The sequence below is a fragment of the Panthera onca genome, chromosome A1, assembly GCF_046562875.1.
Source record: "Panthera onca isolate mPanOnc1 chromosome A1, mPanOnc1 haplotype 2, whole genome shotgun sequence".
Taxonomy (NCBI): Eukaryota; Metazoa; Chordata; class Mammalia; order Carnivora; family Felidae; genus Panthera; species Panthera onca.
In genome coordinates, this window is record NC_138339.1 from 116,688,153 (window position 1) to 116,713,179 (window position 25,027).

General features: G+C 38.3%; 1 protein-coding gene across 3 annotated transcripts in view; it reads right to left on the reverse strand.

Moving 5' to 3' along the window:
* STK32A (serine/threonine kinase 32A) overlaps nt 1-25,027 on the reverse strand; it is a 125,742-nt gene that overhangs the window by 56,566 nt on the left and 44,149 nt on the right. For all 3 annotated transcript variants that reach the window (XM_078449861.2, XM_078449871.2, XM_078449858.2), the window contains exon 5: nt 5,892-6,065. In XM_078449861.2, the coding sequence (XP_078305987.2) occupies nt 5,892-6,065 (174 nt within the window). The remainder of the gene's footprint in view (nt 1-5,891; nt 6,066-25,027) is intronic.

The window sequence follows — 25,027 nt, forward strand, 5'->3', positions numbered from 1 at the left end:
AAAAACAATCAAATATTCCCTCACAAATGGTATTTTGATCCAAGATGACTTACTCTTGAATTTTCCTGTACAATTCACTTTATTAGTGTGGATTTGTATTTGAGTTGTCTTTAACATCTGACCAGGGAGTGAATACAAATTTGTCTTTGGACCCTAATAATTACTTTCCATCACATTATTCATTGGAGAGACTGTGGCAATCAACAAATCAAATGGTACTATCTTCATAGGAAGGAATGTAATGAGTTTTATTTTCCATGTTTTCTTAATAAAAGCAAATAATCACTGTGTCTACATTTTAAAATCTTCATTCACTGATTTAATGTAAGTTAGGGAGAATACTGAACTAGAAACTGGCCATATTTGGAAACTAATGCTGATTTTCAAGCTACCCTCATGGAAAATGTTTGACTTCTTGCTAATAAGAAAATTATCTAATTACACAATTCAAAATTAATGGTTATTGTGCAATAGGTGTCTTTCACAACAACTGCAGAAAAGAAATTTTCTAAAATTGAGGACAAGTAGCTAAGTATTATACATACTTAGGAAACTACAAAAAATTAATGCCTGTGGATTTAAAAAAATCCACAAACTACAACAAAACCCCCTTTATGTCTCTCTGGGAATTTATGAAAGAAACAGGATTAATGGTATTAAAAAAAATAAACTAGACATTGCTGGCAGTAAAGTCAACATGAAGAAAAAATTAAAAACAGAGACCATGCTATGTAAATCAGGGAGATAAGAGTGCTTTTATTCAGCATAGTACAGTTCCACTTATGTGGACTGGACTCTTCTTTCTGCTTTGGTCATTAAAATCCCTTTAAAATCCTCTGAACTCTCAAAAAATATTGTTTTGAGGGCGCCCCAGTGGCTAGGTTGGTTGAGCATCCAGCTTCAGCTCAGGTCATAATCTCGTGGTTTGTGAGTTTGAGCCCCGTGTGGGGCTCTCAGCTGTCAATGCAGAGCCTGCTTCAGATCCTCTGTCCCCCTCTCTCTGCCCCTCCCCCTCTCATGCACTCGTGCTCTGTCTCTTTCTCTCTCTCTCTCAAAAATAAATGTTTATTTAAACAAACAAACATTGTTTTGTAACCCAAAACATCATCTCGTCTGAAGTACTTCAGTCTTTCTCACACATTTTAGCTTCTAGTTGTATGCTGTTCTCTCGTCATTTGGTTCCCTGTGTCCCATCTTGGCCCATGCAGCCAGAGTGTAGACTTAAAGGCAGCGGCCATGCCTCACCTTGTACCATGCTCTCCTCAGAGCCACAATTATGCTTACCATCAGCAGTATGGAGAATGGTTAAGATCTCTGCATTTCCTTCAATGATGCCTACCTACACTTGCTAGCCATATGACTTTGGGCAAGTTGCTTCGTCTGTCTTCCTAAACCACAGTCTCCTTGGCTGTAAAATGGGGACAATGACATCCTCAGCCTCCTGGTTGTGAGCAGATGAAGGAAAATAATTCACAACATGTGTTCTGCAGACCACCTGGTCCCCAGGAACCCCTAAGTAAATGGCAGCCCACTGCTACTCTTCCACACGTAGTTGCTGACTGCTGTGGATAATTCTAATCATCTACCATGTCCAGAAACAAAATGATGGTTCCAGTCTGAAATTAGGAAGTCACATATTTTATATATGCAGATGGGGTTTCCTTGTCTTAGGAATCTACTGACTTTCATTGATATTATTTCCTTCATCCACACTGTAATAACTCGGAATTCAGGATGGGTCTTATAAACAAATTTCTAAGTAGCCGAAAGATGTTTTGCCTTGTGATCTTAGATTCCATCAAATCCAGTGTAAATTTTATGGATTCTTTTAAAGGAAGATTTTAAAAAGAGAATTGAAGTGCTCACAAGCCTTCTCTTCTTCTATGTTGCTTTCACGCTTTTAACTCTGCCCCATGAGCCCTTGCCTCAGAGTGCCATCATTATGATCCTTTTAACGCCTTAGACAAAGGAACACTGTTTCTGGGTCTTCCGTTGTTACAGACAAATGTTTTTCAAGCCACTTGACAACATTTCAACTTGATATTTGGTACTCTGGGGGCAGAAAGCCACGGTTATTAGAGCACTCTCATAATTAACATGTTTATTTGGTCACTACTGTCTTGAAAAGCCTTAATGATGTGGATGCATGTCCTAATTTTTTCCCAGAACATTTATGGATTTTGCCTGTTGCTCAAGCATAATTATTGATAATGACTCCTTTTATTCTCAGGAGTACCCTGGTTTGGATGACAAATGATATGGATACCCCATGTGACGACTAAGGTAGGTCTGAAAATTTTGGCTTTAATACCTTGTATTTTAATTTTGTCTTTGTTATTCACAAACCTGGCTTTTAGTCAATCATTTGTATGGTCTTGGCAGTGTTCGTTCCCTTCTATTTTTGCTGCATGCTGGTTATACAATGAAAAGCAAAACACACATGGCCTAGCTCATGAAGTTTACAGTGTAGTAGAGCCGCAGATATTCATTAATTATACATAAAAAATGTCACAGCTCCTCAGGAGAGGTACAAAATGCTACGGGTACCTATAAAATATAACACACGGGAGGTGGGGTGGAGCCTTACAGGCAATGGAAATACACCTGAATTATTTTCTGCCCTTAAGAGGAGGTCATTTTAATATAGTGCTCAAAATGTCACTGTGTTTGCCTTGCATTCGTTTACCATGGTGAGGGGACACTTCAGTACTAAGAGGCTCTTCTCAGGACAGGCATGAAGGAATAATTATGTGTGTGTGTGTGTGTATGTGTGTGTGTGTGTATGTGGTGTGTGTGTGTGTGTGTAAAGGGCAAAAGGCAGAAAGTTAATTCTTGGTTTCTATTTAAGTAGTAAAATGATGATGGGAGCAATAAAGAGCAAGGGAGAGAAGTGAAAAATAGCAATGTTTGGGATTACATATCATTTTGACATTTCTGGTTTGTTTGTTTTTCTCCTGGATTTCTTTTGGAACACTTTTTTAAGCATAGGGCAAAAATGCTCCAAGAATCTTGACTTGTGATGACAGAAAATGAAGCCCAGAGAAAGAAGGCACAGAACCCAGATTCAAACAGGGGAAGAAAAAAGTTAAAAGGTGCTCATAGCCATGCTGGCTCCCATAGTACCTGTCTCCTTCCTGAGATCTAGAATGTCAGCACCCCAAGCAGATTGTGAGTTGGAAATTCTGGGTCTGCTCACCCAGTTCTGAATGAGCATAAATTCTCTGCGAGGGACACTTTAGACTACAAATATGAAAAATTTCTCCTCCGAAAGAACTATGAGGGACCAGAAAGTCAGTATGGGAGAAAGTCTGCTTATGAACAGGGTTCCCAGTTACTGACAAACACCAGGTGTGTTCATTTACTTCCAAGATCCTACATGATCAACTGGCCTGCTTTGTGTTCATCTGTTGCCTGAAGAGCCCAATTCCAGCACAAATAGGTCCTCAGAAAGACAGGAAATTAAACAATGGCTATCTAAGTATACAGGGCCAAAGCCACACATGCACACACAGACTGTTCCATAGTGCCTACATAGACAATGTATAAATTATGATGATACATCTTAATCCCCAGGCTCTGCACTAATCCAGATAAATTTTAGATAAACGTCAATTTAGTGGTTGGCAAATATTTTATCTAGCCAAAGTTTTGCTAAATTGTAAAGACATAATCCTACTTAAAAACTTAGCAAATTCACCAGAGATTAGAAATAAGACAGTGGCAGTAATGTGTTGATTTTTCACTTAATGATGTGTACTTAAGACATGTGTGTATTAATGTGTGTATGATGTGTGTACACATCACGTGTGTAATTAATGCAAGTTGGTAGAGCAGACAGAGCTCTGACTTGGGGTTCAGAGACCAAGATTTAAATCCTGGCAATGTCATTTGTCACTGGTGTGTCCTTGGCAAATCTTTGAGCCACAGTTTTCTCATCTGTATAATGGAGATACTGCGATGAAATTTGGTATCTTCCCTGAGTTCTCAGAATTTAATAAGATAATACATGACAGTACTCAGTAGTGCCTGGCATATAGTAAGTCATCTATAAATTGAAGTTGCATTGATTGTGTTTAGGTTCAAAATTCTCATAAATAATTGATGATATAATTGTGGGTTTATTGCTGGGTTTTCCATTCAGTTCCAGTGATCTTTGTGTCTATTTTTATGCCAGTACCATACTGTTTTGATTATTACAGCTTTCTATTCGAACTTGAAGTCTGGAATTGTGTTAGTTCAAGTTTTGTTTTGTTTTTTTCAAGATTGCTTTGGTTATTCAGGGTCTCTTGGCTATTTGGTTCCATACAAATTTTAGGACTGTTTGTTGTAGCTCTGTGAAAAATGCTGTTGGTATTTTGATAGGGATTGCACTTAATGTGTAGATTGCTTTGGGTAGCATAGACATTTTAACAATATTTGTTCTTCCAACCCATGAGCGTGGAATGTCTTTCCGTTTCTTTGTGTAATCTTCAGTTTCTTTCATCAATGTTTTATAGTTTTCAGAGTACAGGTCTTTCACCTCTTTGATTAAGTTTATTCCTAGATATTTTATTGTCCTGTTGTAATGTTTTTGTTTGTATTTGTAAATGGGATTATTTTCTTAATCTCACTTTCTGCTTCTTCATTATTGGTGTATAAAATGCAACAGATTTCTGTACATTGATTTTGTATCTTGCGACTTGACTGAATTAATTTATCAGTTCTGTTAGTTTTTTTGGTAGAGTCTTTAGGGTTTTACATATATAGTATCATGTCATCTTCAAATAGTGAAAGTTTTACTTCTTCCTTACCAATTTGGATTCCTTTTATTTCTTTTTGTTGTCTGATTGCTGTGGCTAGGACTTCTAGTACTGTGAAATGGATGGAGGTAGAGAGTATAATGCTAAGTGAAATAAGTCAGTCAGAGAAAGACAAATACCATATGATCTCTCTTGTATATGGAATTTAAGAAACAAAACAACAAACAAAGGGGAAAAAAGGGAGGGAGGGAGAGAGAGAGAGGCACAGACAGACAGACAGACAGACCAAGAAACAGACCCTTAACTATAGAGAACAAACTGATGGTTATCTGAGGGGAAGTGTGTGTGTGTGGGGGGGGATGGGTGAAATAGGTAAAGGGGATTAAGGAGTGCTCTTACGATGATGAACATGGAGTAATGTATGGAAGCCTTGAATCACTATACTGTACACCTGAAGCTAATATAACACTGTATGTTAACTATCTAGGAATTAAAATTAAAAACTTAATAAAAAATTCTCATATATAAACCAGATGACAACTTAATATCTCCACATCATGGTTTTCTCATATTGAATGTGGTCCAACTGCTCTGATCACTTATCACAAGTTATTATAGAGATCAAGTAAGATACTATATAAGAAATCATCATGAAAACTACCAATGTCTTTGCATCACTAAATTCTATTCCTGAGACCAATATTATACTATATGTTAACTAAGTAGAATTCAAATAAAAACTTGAAATGAATAAACCAAGCTACCAATATCTTTACAAATATAAAGCATTACCCTTTTCTGTCCATTGTCTGTTTGAGTTTATAGCAACTTGTGTTATTTGCTTGTCTTCACTTAGCACAGATTCCCCAAATGAAGGAGATACATCCCTATATGTCACCTTTTGTCTAATGCCAATATTCATTGATCTGGTATTATTGTTTACTAACTGTGACCTTGAGTGAATTAAGCTCAATGTGCTCATCTTTTTTTAACCTTCAAAATGGGGACAATAAACTTACCTCAAGGGACTGTTGCAGGAGTTCGGTGAGGGTTACCTGTCATGTTCAACAAGGACTTTGTTGACGCACCAGGTTGTGCATTCTCTCCTGCACATTCAGTACATTCAAGGCTGTCCCCTTGGACCCAACTGACCTGTGGATGATGCGCTGGCTCTGCAGGTAGTCCAGGGCCATGGCCAGCTCACAGATGAAGAGCTTCACGGTGTCTTCCTGGAAGCGGACATTCTGCTGCAGGTGATAACGCAGATCCCCGCCCAGCAGGAGGTCCACTACCATGAACATGTCCTCCTCATCTTGGAAGGAGTACCTGGAATAGAATTAGAAATGAAAGTGTATCAAATACATTTACACGCTAAAGAGGCCCAGAGGCAAATCACACCTCATAGGTCAGAACAGAGTGTTCTTGACCGAAGAGTTCAAGCTCTGGGAGCAGATGGTCTATCGCTAGCTCTGTGACCCTCGACCTTCAGTTTCCACATGTAAAAAGGGGAATAATAACAATATCTACCACACTGATCATAGTAAGGAACAAATATAACATTTAATGTCTCCTGCCTGACATATAGTAAGCACTCAGTAACTATTAGCTTACAAAGCTATAAAGCCCAGGAAGTAAAGAAAACTCCACTCATCCACTTACCAGTAACAATCAGATCCTAAACACACTATTGCAGTAGGTCCATAAAATATGAATTACAAGGTGTCCTGGAACCATTCTCATTCCCATTTTCCACACGATCAACTTCATTACCCAGCAACATTATAACAAATAATGTACCACATTAATGATAAGAAAAAGATATAAAAGGGCAATAAAAAAGTAAATGCATGGTACAAGGAAGTAATTCACTCAGTCTTTGGGATGGGGAGGTAAGGGAAAGCTTCTCAGCAGAAGTAAGACCTGAGTCACATTTAGAAGGATGGTGACAGTAATAACCACAAAATAAAGCCAGTGCCACTGATGTCTCCATTAAGTCACTTCCCCGGGGCAGGTGCTGAAGCCTTCTACAAGTGGCACCCCCAAAATGCTTCTACAAGTGGCACCCCCAAAGTGGTCCCCAAAATGTTGGTCCTAAGCTCCTATTTTACAGATGAGGAAATCAAGGCCCAGTAATTTGCACAGTGTCAAACACCTAATAATACATGGTAGAGGTGAAGAGTTTTCCGGGTCCAAAAGTAAAATTTGACAGAGAAAAATAGCCCATATTAAGCACAGGCATGGGAAGAAAATAGTGTGAGTGGGGAAAAGAAAATAGTTTGGGTTTGCTTTAACAGCAGGTATGATGGGGCAGCTTGAGCCTAGAGAGGAACACACTGGGCAGATCCCATGACAGGTGCCTGTAAATGAGGCTGTAGGCGTCAGGATGACATTGAAGAGTTTTAAGCAGGACATAGAATCAGGCATGGACTTCACACTTGAAAGAGCATGGGGTGGAGAGTTCGAAAGAGGAAATGAGACACAGGAGAGGGGAACCGGCCTCTGCTCTTTGCAAAGAGCCTCTTGTAAAAATGCATTCCTGCTGCTATGATTTGTTTTGTTTCCTTCAAAGCACAGACATGGTTTCTAGGCACAATAAAGCTCTCTGTATCAGGACTGTTTTGACATGTTTCTTTTGACATAATGTCACTGAGATCACATTTCCAAGTTTTATTTGAATCAAAGAAGTAAGTGCCTGCTAGCAGTGCCCAGGGATGTGGACTAATTCTTAGTGACAAATTCTTTGCTCAGGAAAGAAATGTAGAATATCAATCACTTGAAGAACCGTACTTAGTATTTTTTATTCTTCATAACATAATGATCATTGTGCTGAAGAAGGAGGGAACGTGCAAGGAAAAGAAACAAGAGAAACTCAATGAAGCATTAATCTGAGGCAGTAACAATTCTAATGGAGACTAAAAGTCCCTCATGCTTACTGGTCCAATGAACAAAATTTTGTTTACCACCGAAGACTGATTCACAAAGAAGATGACAGAAATTAAGCCCTTGGGGAGGGAGTTTAGACAGAAACACAGGAAGGGCTTTGTAAAAATCTGACAACGAATAATTTTTCATATTGTCTTTTGGAAATGATATTGTTTACCTCAGTGTCATGACTTGCTGGTCATCCCTGCTGTAGGTTTAATGAGCACCAGAAAAGATGCCTGGACCCCTGCCATCTGGTTCACAATGCTTCCCACTGCACTACTACACATTGTATTTGTTGTGTTTTATAGGTCTTCCAGTAAGTAACGATGTGCTAATTAACATCTAATCGTGCCTGGGACCTGTTGCACCTTGGGCTGCTCTCAGTTAATGAAACAGAAATGATGATCCCTCATGGGATATGAGCAAGTCTGTTGGGTTAGGAGGCAAGTGGGGTAGGGGTGGTAAGATGGGCGAGGCCTGGGTATCAAAAAAAGGAGAAGAGAGCACTAGCCATAAACATAACTAGATGCCAAGGGAAACAGCCTATATGGACAGGCTAGCACACAGGTCAGCTGTTGACTGTTCGGCTCCCCATGGGAGGCAGGTGGAGGGGAGAAACTGAGCGACATACCTAAGGACACCTCTCCCATCACTCCGCTTAACTCTAAGTAGGGGCGATGATATTATTAAATTCGCCCTGATGAACAAACTGCTTTTACGGAGACTTGAGTTATTTTTATTTCAAGAACAGACTGATAAAGGTGCCAGGCATGGCGAGTTAGCAACAGTGTTCTACTGTGCAAGGGATTATTAATCAAAGAAAGAAGAAGCCCAGGCAAGAGGCAACATGCTTCCTTTGTCCAGTATGAATATAAATTTATTTAATCATGGAGTCATTTTGGCTGTTAAAAATCATCTTTCTCGGGGTGCCTGGGTGGCTCAGTCGGTTAAGCCTCCGACTTCGGCTCAGGTCATGATCTCACAGTTCGTGAGTTCAAGCCCCGCGTCAGGCTCTGTTCTGACAGCTCAGAGCCTGGAGCCTGCTTCAGATTCTGTGTCTCCTTCCCTCTCTGCCTCTCTCCCACTCGCGCGTGCATGCTCTCTCTCTCTCTCTCTCAAGAATAAAAATGTTAAAAAAATTTTTTTTTAAAATCATGTTTCTCCTGCAGCATATGAGATCTGAAGCCCTTCAGACAGATCTTAAAAACTCTCAGAGAAAGGGAAGATAAGTATTTGACTTTCCAGAACCATATCCAGGAAAATAGGTGGGCATGATACAGTTTGGTGATAACTAGAATATGCAAGTTCATATCGTAGTCTGGTATTTATTAATAAAAGAGTGAGAGCTTTCTTTTGCCTTGCCCATTTATCACAGAGACTCGCTGTTGCATTTTTATGACTTTCATTTCTTAGCCGACAGCTCCAAAATTATTAAGTCTGGTCCCAATGAATGTGAAATGCATTGCAGGGCACTCACTGGAATAAGTGCAGGGCACTACACTGGAATATGTAGCAGAAGGCTACCACCTAGTTAGCCCTGTTCCATCATGTTTGACCCAGACAACTACAATAGCTCTTCCTAGGTCTCTCTGTACCACCTTGGACCTCCCCAATCCATTCTCTACACCCTAGTTCTATTTTTATGTCATGAGTCTTGCATCATCCCGCCTCATAAAGCCCTTTCACCTCTTTCCATGGTCTGTAGGATCCTGCATGGTGTGTCTCTGTTTACTTTTTCAGACTTCTCTTTAGATCTTTCTCTTCCATTCCTCCCCTACTAGTTCATTCTCTCTTCCGCCTTAGAAGACTGTGATGTTGTGTGGCTCGCGCCTATCTTCATGATGTTGTCAGTGGCCTGGTTCTTTTTTCTTCATCTTTCACCCTCAGCCCAAGTGACACTTCTTGCAGAGACATTTCTGACATTCCATATTTAATCAGGTCCTCCTGTTATATACAATACCATATTCTTGTTCACAGAATTTAGCATAATTTGAAAATATTTTCTTGTATGCTTTTGAATTGAATATCTTCATTCCCACAATGCCATCAGGATGCAGTCCTGCTTTTACTCATCCTTGACTCCTTAGTACCTGGACACTGCCTGAAATGTACCCTCTATAAATAGTTGTAGAGAAAAATAACAAGTTAATAAATGAACTAAAGAAAGGAAGGAGATAAGATTAAAACACAAGTTTTGGGTGTGTCTGATATACATTCCCTACGTTCTATTTTTAGAAATTAGCATGGTTACCAATTAAGTTCAAAGAAGTCACTCATATGCCTAAAGGTGTCTCATGGAAGCCATCTTGAGATAAACTGGAATCTGAGCATTGGAAGAGATCTAAAATATTTCCAATGCAGTGTTTTTCAAATTGTGGCTTATAACCCATTAATGGTTGTGAAATCAGTTCTGTGGGTTCTAACAAGCACTTTTTTTTGAAGAAATAAAGTAGACTGTAAAGCATAGGAAAAAAATGTTGTTAACATGTACGACTAAACATTGTCTATGAAACTTTTGTTTTTGTGAATATAATGTGCGTCTCTGTGGGTATATCTACTGGGTTGTAATGAAAAATATATTTCTTTCTAGGGGTTGCAGTCAAAAAAGTTTGAAAAATGTGACCCTAGGAAAACCTGCTGCTTAAGGCCAAATCCCTATTCAGACTCTACCTGAGCAAGGGTCAGTTCTGCTCGTATTATCTAGAAAAGCAAGGGAAGTGAATTCCTGACATTAGTTATCACTTCTAAAAGTTCTCAGGTTTTGGAGAAAAAAAGATAGTGATTTATTCATCAAAGGAAGAATTAATTAAAAACCCAAAACACAGTTAGAAAATATGTGTCATTACGGTTGGGCTTAAATATCACATGTGAATTTGGAGCAAATCTGTTAAACGAAACAAACTCAGAGAAGATATCTGCACATTGGTAGTAATTTTACATACCATGTGGCAAAGAGTATATTAGATATGATGTTTGTAAAGTAATTAGCATAAAACATGGCACATAACATAGTAGTAAAGAACATGGCCCTGGGGCCAGACTGCTTGTGTCCAAATCCCAGGTTTTCCTCTTAATGTCTTTATAACTGGAACAAGTTAGAAAAGCCCTCACCATCCCCATGTATAATGGTACATACCTCATAGGGATATCGGGAAGATTAAGCGAGTTAATATATATTAAGTACTTAAAACAGTGCCTGGAAGATAGCTTGTAATGGGTAACTGTTAGCTCTTATTTTAATTACCTTTCTCTTTCCATCCATGAATATTAAATATAGCTCTGGTATGAAGCAGATTAATTTTATGCAGCTGTTTCCTATTATTTTATAAGAGGCAATTATATGAAGACATTTACTGCCAATGGTCTAAGCAACATGGTTCCCGTTAATTGAACTTTTACTATGTGTCTGATACCATGTTAGGTACTTTGTGTGTTAATACATTTGTTACTACAAACATATGAGGTAAATAGTATCATTTCCCCATTTTTATTGATCCTAAGGAGTCACGTTTAATCCTCAAAAAAAAAAAAAAAGCAAACCAAATCCATCAACATACTAAAAAAATTCTACACCATGGCCAAATGAGATTAACACCTGGAAATCAATTAATATAATACAACATATTAATAAAATAAAGGACAAAACATATGATCATCCCAATAAATACAGGAAAAGCATTTCACAAGATACAACACTGATTCATGATAAACACTTTTAATGAACTTGAAATAAAAGAGAGCTTCCTTAATCTGATATAGGGCATCTGTGATAAAACCTACAGTGACCACGATACTTATTGGGAAAGACTGAATGCTTTGCCTCTAGCATCAGAGGGAAAGCAAAATCATCTGCTGTCACTTCTATTTAGTGTAGTACTGGAAATTCTAGCCAGTGTAACTAGCTAAAAGAAAATAATAATAATAATAATAATAATAATAATAATAATAAATCAGTAAAAGACATCCATATCAGAAAGGAGGAAACAAAACTACTTTTAATCACATACAATATGATTCTGCATAGAAAATCATAAGGAAACCATGAAAAACTATTAGAAAAAATAAAATATGTAAGGTTGCAGAGTACTAGATTGATATGCAAAAATCAATTATATTTTTCTAAATAAGCAATAAACAGTATGAAAATGAAATTAAGTACAACTGCATTCACAAAAGTTTCAAAAACAATAAAATGCTTTGGAATAAATTTAGGAAATTTTGTACAAGACTTTGCTTAGGAAAATTAAAGAGTTCTAAATAACTAAATACTCCATGTTCATGGATTGAGAGACTCAAATATTGCTAAAATTTCAGTTATACCCAAATTGATCTATAGAATCAAGGCAATTCCTATCAAATTGCCACAAGCTTTTTCTTTTTGCATAAATTGACAAGCAGTTCCTAAAATTTACAAGGAATGGCAAAATATCTAGAATAGCCAAGATAATTTTGAAGAGGAAAAATCCAGAAGACTTTACCTTTCCAATTTCTAAATGTCCTATAAAGCTATACTTGTTAAGACAGTGTGGTACTGCCATAGGATAGACATATAGGTCAATGGAACAGAATTATGAGTCGAGAGATAAAGTTTCATAGTCCATTGATTTTTGGCAAAAGTACTGGGAAAGGAGAGTTGGTTTAACAAATGGTGTTTGGACATTAAAAAATTAAAAAATTAAATGAATCCATCCATTAAAAAATTGATGAATTAGACATTACCACAGTTCAAAACTTTTGCACTTCAAAAGACACCATTAAAATGAAAAGGCAAGCAACAGAGTAGGAGGAAAGATCTGCAAAATATATAACCAATAAAGAATTATATCCAGAATTTACAAAGGACTATTACAACTCAATAATAAGACAAGCCAGTCAAAAAATGGGAAGAGACATGAACAGATATTTCACTAAGGAAAATACACATGAAAAGATGGTCAATATCATTAGGAAGTAGAAAAATGGAAATTAAAATCACAAATGTCATGCCTATCTGAATGGCTACAATAAATAAGAGATGATAAGAAATGTTGGTTTAGGATGCAGAGAAAAGGGAACCCTCATACACCTCTGGTGAAATGTAAATGGTGCAATCACTTTGGAAGGCAGTTTGTGAGTCTCTCAAAAAGTTAAACATAGTACCACCATTTCACCTAGCAATTCTACTCCAAGATATCTAAGCAAGAAAAGTAAAACATATTTCCATGAAAAGACCTGTACACAAATATTTGTTGCAGCCTTATTTGGAATTGCCAAGAACTAGAGAAAAGCTAACTATTCATTAACTGGTGAATGGACAGACAAAATGAGGCATATTCATCTAGCGGAATAGATTTCCGCACTAATTAGGAATGAGCCACTAGCACATTCTATAACACGGATGAGCCTCATGAACATAATCCTTTGTGAAAAGGAGCCTGGCACAAGAGATTACTTATTTGTAATGTCACTTACATGAAATTGCCAGAATGGGCCAATGTATAGATACAGAGAACAGATTAGTAACTGCCTGGGGCTCAGGGTGGGGCATGGGATTAACTCTAAATGGGTACAAGCAATCCTACTGGGAGGATGAAAAGATTTAGAAATCAATTTATAGCAATTATTGTACTACTCCCTAAAATTGCTAAAGATCACTGAATGGTTCCCTTGAAATGAGTGAATTTTATGACATGTAAAATATACCTCAATAAAATTGTTACTTTTTTTTTTCAACGTTTTTTAATTTATTTTTGGGACAGAGAGAGACAGAGCATGAACGGGGGAGGGGCAGAGAGAGAGGGAGCCACAGAATCGGAAACAGGCTCCAGGCTCCGAGCCATCAGCCCAGAGCCCAACGCGGGGCTCGAACTCACAGACCGCGAGATCGTGACCTGGCTGAAGTCGGACGCTTAACCGACTGCGCCACCCAGGCGCCCCGGAAATTGTTACTTTTTAAAAAGGACAGCGAGTACGGGAAAAAAGGATGATGGTGTAGAGAAGTTATATATTTGTTCAAGAATCACACGTTAGGAAATTGTGGAGGCAGGATTGCATCCAAATCCACAAAATTAACACACATACTGTGTGAACAAGAGTCAGTGAAGTTCACGAAACAAAAAGCATCCAAAGCTTACCATAAAATCCTGCCAGGGAATAGAATAATTATTTACATGCCTTGGGGCGCCTGGGTGGCTCAGTCGGTTAAGCGTCCGACTTCGGCTCAGGTCATGAGCTCTCGGTTTGTGAGTTCGAGCCCCATGTTGGGGCTGTCTGTGCTGACAGCTTGGAGCCTGGAACCTGCTTCCGATTCTGTGTCTCCCTCTCTCTCTGTCCCTCCCCTGCTCATGGTCAGTCTCTCTCTGTCTCTTAATAATAAATAAACGTTAAAAAAAATGTAAATGCCCTTCGAGTCAACTTCCAGAATTCATTTGTATGCCTCTTAGGTAGTCTCATTCCACTGGTGGGACGTTTGTGATCATTGGCCAGGCATCTCCATAGAAGAGTTTTTAAGAACCAATGTGTCCTGTGCATCCAAATGATAGAACAATTAATCTGTGTGTGTGTGTTTTTTAAACGTTTATTTATTTCTGAGACAGAGAGAGACAGAGCATGAACAGGGGAGGGGCAGAGAGAGAGAGGGACACAGAATCCGAAACAGGCTCTAGGCTCTGAGCTGTCAGCACAGAGCCCGACGCGGGGCTCGAACTCACGGACCATGAGATCATGACCTGAGCCGAAATCGGACGCTTAACCGACCGAGCCACCCAGGCACCCTAATCTGTGTTTTTTTTAGACTCTGAAGGGAGTACTCACAGCGGGCTTTTCACAGTTTAGGAAGAGCATTAGCTTTTGTGAGAAGAGCTCCATCAGGAATGGGTCAAGAGGAGGTTAGGGTACACTGTCCCAGTCATTAAGTATGGATCAGAATTTTAAAATGTGTCTTTGGAGCAATGGCCCATCCTATTTCTCCTCTTGTGGCTCTGTAGCAATTTTCCTAAGTGTATCGAGTGTGAAATTCAGGGAAAAAAATAAAACCAAACAGTATTATTTCACCTCATTCATTTGCCATGACAACACAGAAAGCCCAAAGTGTACACAAGTCTGATTTCAGTAGTTGACAGAAACCATACCCAGTTGTTGCTGTGTGTGTGTGTGTGTGTGTGTGTGTGTGTGTGTGTGTGTGTGTGTCTGTGTGTGTGTGTGTCTGTGTGTAACTGAAATGCCACAGCATGGATGACAGGCTGGGGTCAAGAAAGATTAATGGTTTGGATAACACTGGAACCAACTCGAGACAACAACGTAAATTCTCTCTGCTATAGATTTAGAGGAAGTGAATTTACAATCCAAATAAGTACAGACAACTTTTAGTCATTAATGTATCAGAGTGAGAACACTTCCATCAAGGTTTGAGGAGAGTAATGGCAGGCAAGGACAGGAGAAATGGATGCTCTCTTATGCTCTGATGGAGGCCAATTTGGTGGTAGCTCCTGTGAAGACATCTTAAAAACATCTCTTCAAAACCAAAATGAAAAAAAAACAAAAAAATCCCACATGGTTTTTGACCCTGTACTTTCTTTGCCAGGAACTTTCACTGTGGATACACTTGAAAAATCATAACACGATTTACTTACAGGAACACTCATTACAGCATATAAAATAAAAAACAATTTGCATGCCTGTCAGTAGGGGAGCAAGTGAATAAATCACGGTAAACTCATACTACAGATGGCGCAACGATTTAAAAAATGAGGCAGATCTATATATTCTGATCTGAAAAGATTTCTAAGATGTATTATGGCGACAAGGTGAGGAAAAGAGCAATGTTATACTACCATATGCATTATAGGGCAGATGCTTAGTGAACAGAAAAAGGATATATTTAAAAAAGGATCGACACAACCACAAAAGGAAAATAAAGATATTACACACATATGCTGGTATATGCAACTTCAGAAAAACCTAGCAGTAGGGGAAGAAGATTTGAAATTCATTTATAAAGTGATTTTTCTCTGGCTCATAAGTAGTCTTATAAAGTTCTTCAAGGAAAAACCCACACCTTCCACATCTTCATCAAAACATCCATAAATGACCTCATCCACTCTTTATATGTTGTGTGTACAGTGTATCCAGGTTAAACACTCATGTATCTTAAATTTATAAACATGGGTAATTGGGAGTTTATGTAGATCTTTTAGGCAGTAGTTAGAATGAATTTGAGGGAACTACCTTCAAATAGCTATAATAAATACTCATGGAAACCTCCTTTTTAGTCCCAAGAAACTTCTATGTACATCTCAGGAGACATAAAGACTCTGGGTTTGGGTTCATCTCCCCTCTACCTCAGAATTTCTTGACTTCTTCTTGCCAAACATAAACGTTACCCCTCTGTGTTCCCCTCTCTGGACTTCTGCAGCAGTCTGCCATTTCTTTATAGAACACTCCAGAAACCTAAGTATGAATGGTTTCATTGTGTTATGTTGTATTATAACCATCAATATATTTTTTGGCCTGAATTTGTTATTTGGCTGAACCATTTGAAGAATTTGTGTTCTGCTCATCTCAGCTTCCATCAGCGACCTCTGGAATACAACTTGGTACAGAAGGAGCACTTGTTTAGTCAGCGGCCATTTTACAAATATTTATTATATCTTTACTTACACAAGGTGCTGAGAGTAAAGAACGAAACCAAGGAACATGGTTTCCCTCTCCTTAAAGCTAATGATCTATAAGAGATAAATAATATTTACACAACAAATATGTAGTCATAAAACGTGGTAGAGGCAATGAAAGAAAAGTGCAGGATACTAGGATAGACGCTGACAGAGGACGTACTTTTGATTGATGGGCAGGGGGCGGGTGGGGTGTCAGGATAGCCTCAGACAATGTAACACACGTATTTGTCTGCTTGGAATCATAGATGACAGACTCAAATAAAATGAGCAAAAATCAGCAAAAATCTACAATTTACACAGTGAAAAACATGGTGGATGATTTTTAAAAATCACACCCAACAGCTTGAGATTATTTTCCTGATATTCTGGTATACTCGTGAATGTTCCTCAAGCCCTGACCTTTCTCTGGATAGAGCTTTGAATGCTACTTTCTGATCTGTCAGCTCATTTGTACTGGCTCTGGAGATGTTATTTATGAAGTTTCCCTAGGGAAATTTTGGCTATTATTATTTTCTACAGAATCTCTTGAGACAGTTACCTCAGAGAATAACATAGCCAGTAAACAGGCAAAGGGGAATAACACCATTTGTTACTTATATAAAAAGAAAAAGCCAAGACACCAGTTCAGATGATAATGAGGAACAATTAAATCAGACTCTTACCTATAGAATTTATCAGGGATCCAAAGGGAAAAAAAAAATGATGCAAATTAAAACTTCTTGTGCTTCATGCAACTGATTTCATAGACAGTCTAGTGGGATGAGTTTGGGTCATCGATGGGATCACAAATGGCCACTTGTGATTCAGAGAGTGGCTGCAGAGGTCCTAACTGTGCTGAGAGGTCTAGGATGTGCTGAGTCACACATTCTGACTGGCTGTTTCCCAGAGGGGATGAAGTGGAGAGATGAAAAGTTCATCTGGCACAAGTTATTGTCTCTGCCTGTCTAGCCAGAAAAGCAATGTCTCCTCACTGACCAGGTTCCCTTGTCTCATAACTGCAGGGCAAGAGGAGGGCTTCTCGGCACTGCCACCCAACATGGAAATTCTTATTTGTGCCCTTCATGCCCTCCTTCTAGCCTCTTCATTTTCTTAAAGTTTATTTACTTGAGAGAGAGTGAGTGGGGGAAGGGCAGAGAGAGGAGGAGAGATTGAATTCCAAGCAGGCTCTGGACCACCAGCCAAGAGCCCAATGCGAGGCTTGAACTCATGAACCACAAGATCATGACCTGAACTGAAACTAAGAGTTGGATGCTTAACTGACTAAGCCACCCAGGCTCCCCCAGCCTCTCCATTTTTACTACTGCCCACTTGCCTTCACCTGACTAGGGCCACAGTCTCGGGGCAACAGCAGGGTCCAGCAGGTGTTCCCGGGTGCAGCCGACATTCGGCCATTGCTCATTCGGCCATTGCTTAGTGAGGCCCTTCCACAGAGGGGCGGAACTGGTCAAAGCCGCAGTCCTTCGGAAGTAAGGGGCCGGGGGAAAAGCCACATCTGAGACAAAACTTGGGAGAGAGGTACTGCCTGGGGCCTGGTCACTGAGAGTGGAAAAGCGGGGAGGGGATGAGAGTTGAAGATGGAGGACCAGTGCGCGATTGCTGATCCGGGAGAACAGACTGGGTAGCTGGGTGGCGCCATTTTCACCACTCACTTGCATGCGCACGTACTAGCACCACAACAATCCACCCCAGTAGGCTAGCAGCGCCATCTAGGGGACAGCAGAGCTGTTACACCAAGCCCTGCCCAACTGGGCCAACTTTGCTCTTCAAGAACACAACCTCACCACCGGCTTAATTTATGGACTATAAAGAGCTACATGGACTGACCTCTAGGGGAAAATGAAGCAATTTCAGTCCTACTTCAATCTGTTAGCAGATTCATCTATTCAACTTTTTTTCTTTTTTCTTTTTTTTCCTCTTTTTCCTTTTTCTCTTTTACAATTCTTTTCTTTTTCTTGAATACAGAAAGAGAAAAGACTCATTTTTATTTTCAATTTTTATTAAAAATATCTGTCTTTAATTTTTATTACTACATTTTTTACATTTTTGTGAATTTTTTTCAAATTCTACTTTACTTCCATCATTTTATTTTAGTCTACTTCAGTATACTCACCTTTTCAAATTTTCACAGTTTCTTTTTTTCTTTATTTTTCTTTTTTTCTCTTTCATTTCTTTTCTTTTTCTTCAATACAGAAAGAGAAAAACTTCATTTTTACTTTCAATTTCTTTTAAAAATATTTTTATTTAATTTTTATTACTATATTTTTTGCTTTTATGTAAATTTTTTCGAATTCTATCTTACTCTCATCATTTTATTTCAGTCTACTACAGTGTATTCACTTTTTCAAATTTTCCAATGATTTCTTTTTTCTTTTTTCTTTTTTTCTCTTTTTCATTTCTTTTCTTTTTCCTTAAATACATAAAATGAAAAAATTCATACTTCTTTTTAATTTTTATTAAAAATATTTTTGTTAATTTTTTTCTACTATATTCTCTACTTTTGTGTATATTTTTTCAAATTCTATTTTACCCACATCATCTCATTTTAGTCTACTTTAGTATATTCATTTTTTCAAATTCTCAAACGATTTCCTTTTTTTTCCCCTCCCCCCTTTTATTTTTGTTTCTCTAATCTGTCAAACCACTTTCAACACCCAGACGAAAACACACCTAGGATCTAGCATCATCTCTTCAATTTTTGTGTGTGTGTGTGTTTTAATTTTTAATTTTAATATTTTTAATTTTAATTTTTTTATTTCAATTTTTCTACCTCATTAATTCCTTTTCTGCCATTTGTCAAAATGACAAAATGATGGAATTCACCCCAAAAGAAAGAGCACAAAGAAACGACAGCCAGGGATTTAACCAACACAAATGCAAGCAAGATGTCTGAACCAGAATTTAGAATCACGATAATAAGAATAGTAGCTGAAGTCAAAAATAGATTAGAATCCCTTTCTGCAGAGATAAAAGAAGTAAAAAATAGCCAGAATGAAATTAAAAATGCTATAACTGAGCTGCAATCACGGATGGATGCAGCGGTGCCAAGGATGGAGGAGGCAGAACAGAGAATCAGCGATATAGAGGACAAACTTGTAGAGAATAAGGAAGCAGAAAAAAAGAGGGAGATTAAGGCAAAAGAGCATGATTTTGGAATTAGAGAAATCAGTGACTCATTAAAAAGGAACAACATTAGAATCATAAGGATCCCAGAGGAGGAAGAGAAAAAAACAGGGGTAGAAGGGTTATGTGAGCAAATCATAGCAGAAAACTTTCCTAACCTGGGGAAAGACACAGACCTCAAAATCCAGGAAGCACAGAGGACTCCCATTAGATTCAACAAAACCCGACCATCAACAAGGCATATCATAGTCAAATTCACAAAATACTCAGGCAAGGAGAGAATCATGAAAGCAGCAAGGGGAAAAAAGTCCCTAACCTACGAGGGAAGACAGATCAGGTTTGCAGCAGACCTATCTACAGAAACTTGGCAGGCCAGAAAGGAGTGGCAGGATACATTCAGTGTGCTGAATCAGAAAAATATGCAGCCAAGAATTCTTTAACCAGCAAGGCTGTCATTCAAAATAGAAGGAGAGATAAAGAGTTTCCAAGACAAACAAAAATTAAAGGAGTTTGTGACCACTAAACCAGCCCTGCAAGAAATTTTAAGGGGGACTCTCTGAGGGGAGAAAAGATGAAAAAATATATATATAAATAAATAGACACCAAAAGCAACAAAAGATTAGAAAGGACCAGAGAACACCACCACAAACTCCAACTCTACAAGCATCATAATGGCAATAAATTCATATCTTTCAGTACTCACTCTAAACATCAATGGACTCAATGCTCCAATCAAAAGACATAGGGTAACAGAATGGATAAGAAAACAAGATCCATCTATGTGCTGTTTACAAGAGACCCACTTTAGACCTAAAGACACCTACAGATTGAAAATAAGGGCATGGAGAACCATCTATCATGCTAATGGTCAACAAAAGAAAGCCGGAGTAGCCATACTTGTATCAGACAATCTAGACTTTTTTTTTTTTAAATGTTTATTTATTTTGAGATTGGAAGAGAGAGAGAAAGCAAGCCGAGGAACAGAGAGAGAGAGAGAGATGGAGGGAGAGAATCCCAAGCAGGACCCGTGCTGTCAGCACAGAGCCCGACATGGGGCTCGAACCCACAAACCGCGAGATCATGACCCGAGCCGAAATCAAGAGTCAGACGCTCAACTGACTGAGCCACCCAGGCGCCCCGACAATCTAGACTTTAAAACAAAGACTGTATCAAGAGATGCAGAAGGGCATTATATCACAATCAAGGAGTCTATAGACCAAGAAGACCTAACAATTGTAAACATTTATGTGCCAAAAGTAGAAGCACCCAAATATATAAATCAATCACAAACATAAAGAAATTCATCGATAGTAATACCATAATAGTAGACTTCAACACCCCACTCAAAGCAATGGACAGATCATGTAAGCAAAAAATCAACAAGGAAACAATGGCTTTGAATGACACATTGGACCAGATGGACTTAGCAGATATATTCAGAACATTTCATCCTAAAGCAACAGAATATACATTCTTCTCCAGTGCACATGGAACGTTCTCCAGAATAGATCATATACTGGGACACAAATCAACCCTAAGTAAGCACAAAAATATTGAGATCATGCCGTGCATATTTTCAGACCACAATGCTATGAAACTTGAAATCAACCACAAGAAAAAATTTGGAAAGGTAACAAATACTTGGATACTGAAGAACATCCTACCAAAGAATGAATGGGCTAACCAAGCAGTTAAAGAGGAAATTAAAAAGTATATGGAAGTCAATGAAAATGATAGCAACCACAACCCAAAACCTCTGGGACACAGCAAAGGCGGTCATAAGAGAAAAGTATATAGCAATCCAGGCCTTCCTAAAGAAGGAAGGAAGATCTCAGATACACAACCTAAACTTACGCCTTAAGGAGCTGGAAAAAGAACAGAAAATAAAACCCAAAACCAGCACAAGACAGGAAATAATAAATATTAGAGCAGAAATTAATGGTATTGAAACCAAAAAAAAAAAAAAAAAAAAACAGTAGAACAGATCAATGAAACCAGAAGCTGGTTCTTTGAAAGAATTAACAAAACTGATAAACCACTAGCCAGTTTGATCAAGAAGAAAAAGGAAAGGACCCAAATAAGTAAAATCAAGAATGAAAGAGGAGAGATCACAACCAACACAACAGAAATAAAAACAATAATAAGAGAATATCATGAGCAATTATATGCCAATAAAACGGGCAATCTAGAAGAAATGGACAAATTGCTAGAAACATATACACTACCAAAACTGAAACAGGAAGAAATAGAAAATTTGAACAGAACCAAAACCAGTAAGGAAATCGAATTATAATCAAAAATCTGCCAAAAAAACAAGAGTCCAGGACCAGATGGCTTTCCAGGGGAATTCTACCAAACATTTAAAGAAGAGTTAATGCCTATTCTCTTGAAACTGTTCCAAAAAATAGAAATGGAAGGAAAACTTCCAAACTCTTTCTATGAAGCCAGCATTACCTTGATTCCAAAACCAGAGACCCCACTAAAAAGGAGAACTATAGACCAATTTCCCTGATGAACATGGATGCAAAAATTCTCAACAAGATATTAGCCAACCGGATCCAACAATACATTAAAAAAACTATTCACCACGACCAAGCAGGATTTATACCTGGGATACAGGGCTGGTTCATTATCTGCAAAACAATTCACGTGATTCATCACATCAATACAAGAAAGGACAAGAACCATATGATCCTCTCGATAGATGCAGAGAAAGTGTTTGACAAAATACAGCACGCCTTCTTGATAAAAACCCTCAAGAAAGTAGATATAGAAGGATCATACCTCGAGATCATAAAAGCCATATTATGAACGACCCAATGCTAATATCATCCTCAATGGGGAAAAACTGAGAGCTTTCCCCCTAAGGTCAGGAACAAGACAGGGATGTCCACTCTCACCACTGTTAATCAACATACTATTGGAAGTCTTAGCCTCTGCAATCAGACAACACAAAGAAATAAAAGGCATCCAAATCAGCCAGGAGGAGGTCAAACTTTCACTCTTCACAGATGACATGATACTCTACATGGAAAACCCTAAAGATTCCACCAAAAAACTGTTAGAACTGATTCATGAATTCAGCAAAGTTGCAGGATATAAAATCAATGCACAGAAATCAGTTGCATTCCTATACACCAACAATGAAGTGACAGAAAGAGAAGTCAAGGAATCGATCCCATTTATAGTTTCACAAAAAACCATAAAATACCTAGGAATAAATCTAACCAAAGAGGTGAAAAATCTATACACTCAAAACTGTAGAAAGCATATGAAAGAAATTGAAGAAGACACAAAGAAATGGAAAAAGATTCCATGCTCCTGGATAGGAAGAACAAATATTGTTAAAATGTCGATAATACCCAAAGCAACCTACATATTCAATGCAATCCCTATAACACCAGCATTCTTCACAGAGCTAGAACAAATAATCCTAAAATTTGTATGGAACCAAGAAAGACCCCGAATAGCCAAAGCAATCTTGAAAAAGAAAACCAAAGCAGGAGGCATCACAACCCCAGACTTCAAGCTATACTACAAAGCTGTAATCATCAGGACAGTATGGTAGTGGCACAAGAACAGACACTCAGATCAATGTAATAGAATAGAGATCCCAGAAATGGACCCACAAACGTATGGCCAACTAATCTTTGACAAAGCAGGAAAGAATATCCAGTGGAATAAAGACAGTCTCTTCAGCAAGTGGTGCTGGGAAAACGACAGCGACATGCAGAAAAATGAACCTGGACCACTTTCTTATACCATACACAAAAAGAAACTCAAAATGGATGAAAGACCTCAATGTATGACAGGAAGCCATCAAAAAACTCGAGGAGAAAGCAGGCAAAAAATTCTTTGATCTTGGCCGCAGCAACTTCTTATTCAACATGTCTCTGGAGGCAAGGGAAACAAAAGCAAAAAGGAACTACTGGGACCTCATCAAAATAAAAAGCTTCTGCACAGTGAAGGAAACAATCAGCAAAACTGAAAGGCAACCGACAGAATGGGAGAAGATATTTGCAAATGACATATCAGATAAAGGGTTAGTATCCAAAATCTATAAAGAATTTATCAAACTCAACACCCAAAAAACAAATAATCCAATGAAGAAATGGGCAGAAACATGAATAGACACTTCTCTAAAGAAGACATCCAGATGGCCAACTGACACATGAAAAAACGCTCCACATCACTCATCATCAGGGAAATACAAATCAAAACCACAATGAGATACCACCTTACACCTGTCAGAATGGCTAACATGAACAACTCAGGCAACAACAGATGTTGGCAAGGATGCGGAGTCTTTTGCATTGTTGGTGGGAATGCAAGCTGGTGCAGCCATTCTGGATACAGTATGGAGGTTCCTCAAAAAGCTAAAAATAGAACTACCCTATGACGCAGCCATTGCACTACTAGGCATTTATCCAAGGGATACAGGGGTGCTGTTTTGAAGGGACACATGCACCCCCATGTTTATAGCAGCACTATCAACAATAACAATAGCCAAAGTATGGAAAGAGCCCAAATGTCCATTGATGGATGAATGGATAAAGAAGATTTGGTACATATATACGATGGAGTATTACTCGGCAATCAAAAAGAAGGAAATCTTGCCATTTGCAACTATGTGGATGGAACTGGAGGGTATTATGCTAAGTGAAATTAGTCTGTCAGAGAAAGACAAAAAACATATGATTTCACTCATATGAGGACTTTAAGAGACAAAACAGATGAACATAAGGGAAGGGAAACAAAATTAATATAAAAACAGGGAGGGGGACAAAATAGAAGAGACTCATAAATATGGAGAACAAACTGAGGGTTGCTGGAGGGGTTGTGGGAGGGGGGGATGGGCTAAGTGAGTAAGGGGCATTAAGGAATCTACTCCTGAAATCATTGCTTCACTATATGCCAATTTGGATGTAAATTTTAAAAAATAAAAAATAAAGTTAAAAGAAAAAAATCAACTGTATATTGCTAAACAAGCAACAAATTACTAGAAAATAAAATTTTGATAAGTAATTACCATTTGTAATCATATCAGAAATATGCATAGGCATAAATCTAAAGACAGATACGTTAGCTCTCTACAATAAAAAGTGAAACCCAGGAGAAAAATCAAGGGATACCTAAATATACAGGAAGATACATAGATATATATAAAATTTATGAAGGAAGGTTTAATTTTTTTTTAAATTTTTTTCAATGTTTATTTAGAGTACTCTAAATATTTTAATTTTAATTATTTGTGTATTTAGAGAGAGACAGAGAGTGAGTAGAGAAGGGGCAGAGAGAGAGGGAGACAAAGAATCCAAAGCAGGCTCTAGGCTCTGAGCTGTCAACACAGAGACTGACGCGGGGCTGGAACCCATGAACCGTGAGATTGTGACCTGAGCTGAAGTCAGTTGCTTAGCCAACTGAGCCACCCAGGCGCGTTTAATATTTTAAAAAGACCTTAATTCTCTCTGAATTAGATTCAATGTAACCTGCTACAAATACCAGTACTTTTAAAATGCAAGTTGACAAGGGCGCCTGGGTGGCTCAGTCGGTTGAGTATCAGACTTCGGCTCAGGTCATGATCTCACGGTC